This window comes from Mycetomoellerius zeteki, unplaced genomic scaffold, assembly GCF_001594055.1.
Source record: "Mycetomoellerius zeteki isolate Tzet28-1 unplaced genomic scaffold, Tzet1.0 scaffold517, whole genome shotgun sequence".
NCBI lineage: Eukaryota > Metazoa > Arthropoda > Insecta > Hymenoptera > Formicidae > Mycetomoellerius > Mycetomoellerius zeteki.
The window spans coordinates 753,657-758,622 of NW_017257520.1; the positions used below are offsets into that span (position 1 = coordinate 753,657).

A 4,966-nucleotide genomic window follows, 5' to 3' on the forward strand; every position below is an offset into this window, starting at 1 on the left:
CGGCGGACGCATATGCCGCACAAGCACGCACCAACACGCGCGCATCCCGCGGTCCGAGAGCACGCACGCAACTCGCCGCCGCGCTGCGCCGCGTCGACCGAACTTGCCAAGAGAGCCCCGTCGCCGTCGTCCGATGCACACGCGCGCACGCATACACGATCGCGCGCGTGCACGCGAGAGAGTGCGAAATAACGCGAGGTGATGGCAGAGGACAAAGGCTCCGCGCGACGTGGGTACTAGGAGCTAGACGGGAATCCGTGAGCGCGGGACCGAGAGGGGAAACGAGGGGGAACACAGGCAGACAGGCGGCGGCGGTCGCGATGGGAAGAGGAGACGGTCGTGGGGGCTCCTTCTCCCTCGGATCAGGCAGCGTCCAAAGGGGGAAATCGGTAGATAGGAGACGAGGGGGAGCGCGCGAACGCGAGAGAGCGAACGAATGAACGAACCCGCGGGTTCCTCGCCTCGTTCGCTTTATACGTCACACGCGGCGGCCGTTCGGTGTGAGTCACGCATCGCGGGCTTCCTGCTGCTAGGGCCTGAAGTCTGCTGCACGCCCGCGCCTCAACTCTCTTGTTTCCCTGCGTTTGTTTCGTTTCGCGTCGAAAGTCCTCTTTTGTCCCAGTGTTTTCTTCTGATCCTTTAGGTCTCTTTTGTCTTGATTCCAAACGGCGAACAAACATTTAGTGAAAATCTTTCCTCGACTGAAAAGTATTTGTGTGATTGACAGTAGTTTGACCATCATCAATAAACCCTATTGACTTTTATTCTTTTTTCAAAGTATAGATTTATTAAATAAAATTTTATACTTACGGTCTGTACGTTACTTAGAATAATGGTCATAATAAATAGATGGTCAAACTATTGTCGAGGAAAGATTTTCACTAAAAGTTGCGAAAATCCTTTTGTTCCATGGATATAAAATCAAAAAAGAGATAAAATAGAATAGATTCAAGGCAAGATTTTTGAAAGCAATCTTTTATTGTCAACCAAAGAATGGTGTCAATGAAATGAAAGTCATTTTTAATAATGATTTATTAGACTCTTTTAAACTTTTTTGTTTGCATATTATTCACTTGAAAGTTGTGGGTGTTCTCAAACGACGATTGAACACGACACGATATAGTTGAGAATATGTATACGTTTCACGGATATCGAATCGTTTGTTATCGTTGTTTTCGAGAAACTACGGTATAATTTGTCTCTCGTCGGATCGATCGCTGGCAGTTTGCGCGAATTAGTCCAATCGTGACAACCAAGTTCCCGTCTCTGCTTCCGCCGCGCCGCGGATGTCGACGACCTCTTTTGTTGCATCTGCTCGCGGCATGTGTTTCGCGGCTCGCCGCGCCGCGCCGTCGCGAGCGATAATGTTTCGCGCTTCCCGCTGCGATTCGCGTAAAATATTCGGCGTGTCACGTCCTCGCGTCGGCTATTTTAACAAGCTGTACGATTCGAATAATAACGGTCGGTTATAGCTCGTCTGCGAGATTAATAAACGCGCTCGCATGGAATCAATCCTTAATTTAAGGTCCAACGCGCGGTACTTGGTGCCTTTGTACATAAAGCAAAGTTCAAATCGATGCCGCGTGCGACCCCTTGGGGTTATAGTCTTCGATATTAATTGGCACATGGCGGCCGTGCGAGAGCGCGTTAGCACACGACGTAAAATATCGCGAGGCGAATTCCATTTCGACGATCCATCGTTGCGATAGCCTTCGCGGAGGAACGTGAAATATTACTGAAAACGTCGATCGCCGTCCGTTCTCTCGCCCCGTCCAAGATCCACATTGCACACAACGGCCGCGCATGCTTCCTTCCCTTTTCGATAATTACCGCGCACTCGATAATCCGATCCGCGGCATCGCTTTATTACTTTACCAATAAGCAACCGATATTCGTGCCATCCGAATTCCCGATAAAATTCCTCGCGAGCTATATATGTGTAATAACATAATACGCGCGCGTTACGCGGGAACCGGTAGCGGCGGTGGCCGTCTCTATTCCCAGATACGCAAGAAATTAATGCGCAAACGGCCGTCGCGCACCACTCGTATTCTCCCTCGTTCTCGTTCCCTGCGCGTGCATCGATCAAACACGCACGATCCGTGCGTAAAACCGTGCGAGAGCTCGAATAAGGGGCATCCGCGATACTTTCCTACTATTCGCAGCATCGATTCTTAACTGTCGATACCGAGCATATTCGTGATTGTTCTTTATTTTTCATCCTTTCTATGATGTCGGCATGTTACGTATGTAACAGCGTTCGGCGCTACATGTCGAATGTAAAGACAATAAAATAATACATACAATATTATATGTAAAATCGAGGTCTATATATAACGAGTCAAACGCTAGTTCTTACATGCTAATAATTAAAACTTTTAATAATAAATTAAATATAAATCATAAACAAACGTTTCGACCTATTATTAAGTCATTTTCAATATATGTTAAACAATATTATAATACATATCATTAAACAATATTAAAGTTATCAATACAATTTAGAGGTCAATATATAAAATGGATTTTTTTTAACGGAAAATTTCACGAACAGCAGAATAAACCGATGGTACAATACTTGACTATGCATGTTCAGGATTGTCACAAATTAGGGAAATCAAGGAAGTCATGGAAAAGTCAGGGAATTTGAAAATGGTCAGAGAAGTCACACATAGAAAAGTCAGGGATTCAAAATTTTCTGGAAAAATAAAATGACTAAAGAAGTTTAAAATATGCGTACATCACAGCAATTTTAGTTACACACCCTCATGTGCTCTTATGGCTTGCACTACTTGATAACGCGTGGTGGAGAGAAGAGTAGTCTTTATAATAGCAGATTGAAATTTTAATAAACAGGATTTAGTTTTGATAAAAAAAGAAACTGTATTCATTGATTTATGTTCCTTATATTCTCCTCTCATTCTCTTGCTGCTGTTTATTAGCAATAAATTTATTGCTAATAAACAGCAGCAAAGAGAAAGAGAGGAAGAGGAAAAGAATCGTGTTCATACATAAAAGGAAGACAAAAAATACTAACTTGACAAAACTACTAACTTGACAATTAAATGCAGTGTCAGAAACATTAATAGTAATGTACACTGTTATGTTAAATTGTTTTATTAACAAAATATTTAACGATTTTCAAGTCAGGATGAAAATACAAAAAAAATTTTTAAATATATATTGCTGAAAATCAGGGAAAATCAGAAAATTTTATCTGGAAATCAGGGAAATGTCAGGGAATTTTGTGACGAAAAATTTGTGGCAACTTTGATGTTGTAATTTTGTTATTCTTCTAGTTAGAATATAATATTCTTAAAATAAAAGTTTTAATATTAAGTACGTAATGCCTACGCGGTTTAAAATTGAAACGTCTGCGTAGCTGAACTGATTGTATTGTTCATCTTTTGCGAATAATGTATTTCGGCAACGATTACTGATATTCCGGCATTAATAACTGCTACGGTTCATATAGGCAATTTTAATTAGTTCGTAATTTATTCTTAAAACAAAAAAAATAAATTTATACGTTTACCCGTAAAAGTTATAATATTTCTTAATAGCACAGGAATGTCCTGTTCTATTAAGAGTGGTTTAGATTGTTTTAGATTGTTCTAGAATGTTCTAAGAGCCAAACGAGACATTTTGAAGATTGTTATAGAGCACCCGAGATTCGTTCAGGATGTTCCGAGGACTGTCAAATCAAGCATTATTTATCTCAAATTGGCGATATTCTTACGTTACGCACAATATGAGTAGTTTTTGAGAAACTTATTATCAATTGATACATTGATACATTGTAAACCTCCTCGAATTATCAAAAATGATACCTGAGTATTACGCAATATTATATTAATTGATAAAAAAAACTCCAAGTATACCGGACGAACGCGTATCAGTATCTGATAAAGTTTGAACGTCGCTGGACGCGTCCAGCGGTGAGATATACTTTTGCGAAAGTATGCCGTCGAATATTAGGTTCACGCGAATGAATTATAACGGTTCGGCTCGCTCGCTCTCCGCTACCGTCGCTGTCGTTCGAGCGCGACATATCCGGAGCGAGAGAGAAACGACGGAACGAAGCGAGTACAACCCGCGGGGCCCACACCGTATCTCCCCCGCCTTTGTGTGACCGTTGTATGCGTACGAAGGCAAAAGAGAAAAAGAAGGAGAGGAAGAGAGAAGCCGCGTATCTGGGCCCTCGAGCCAGACGATCGACGATCGCCGTGGCATGCGGGTCCCGCCGGTCCCGCGACCAAGATCACGAGAGGTGTCGCATGCACGCCGGTGCTGACCAGCTGCCGTTCTCACCGAACGAGCGCTCACGGTGTCGTCATTATCGTCACGGCGTGGCCGTTGTACTCATCCTCATCCTCATCATCATCATCATCATCATCATATTCGCATATCGTTATAGAGTCATCATAGTCTTCGTCATCATCGCTGCTACCTTCATCATTTTCATCATTGTCTCTCTACTATCGCTGTTGTATCTCGTAATCGTCATCGTCATATATTCGCAGTTATTATATAAGCGTCACAATTATCATAATCTTCCCATCGTCATCATCGATATCGTTACTTCTTTCATCATCCTTATTAACATGCCCGCTGCCGTTTCGCTGTCGTCGCTCGTCGTCATCGTCGCCGCCGTCGCTCGTTTGTGCCTCTTCCCTGTCGTCTCGGTCGGGCGCGGATGCGCGCGGCAACGTCGCCGTGTCAGGAAACGCTGCTTGGGTATAGGTTATCGCGCGCGGCGGTGGCTTCGGCAGAGCGCGCACGTACACATGGTACACGGACGTGCCGGGCTAATGCACACACAGACATAGCCAACGGCGCATCGGGACGTGTACGTGTACTTGGGCCTGCCACGATCCCTCGGGATTTGCCTGCCTCTCCTCGGCACGTACGTGCTCAGGCCAGACCAACGTAGCCTGAACGATCGGCAGGCAGGCAGGCGGGCGGG

General features: G+C 44.2%; 1 protein-coding gene across 1 annotated transcript in view; it reads right to left on the reverse strand.

The window, feature by feature from the left end:
- LOC108727624 (dynein regulatory complex subunit 7) overlaps positions 1 to 680 on the reverse strand; it is a 100,921-nt gene extending 100,241 nt beyond the window's left edge. The window contains exon 1 of the mRNA XM_018455797.1: positions 447 to 680. Within this exon, the coding sequence (XP_018311299.1) occupies positions 447 to 680 (234 nt within the window). The remainder of the gene's footprint in view (positions 1 to 446) is intronic.
- Between the last annotated feature and the right edge of the window lie 4,286 nt (positions 681 to 4,966).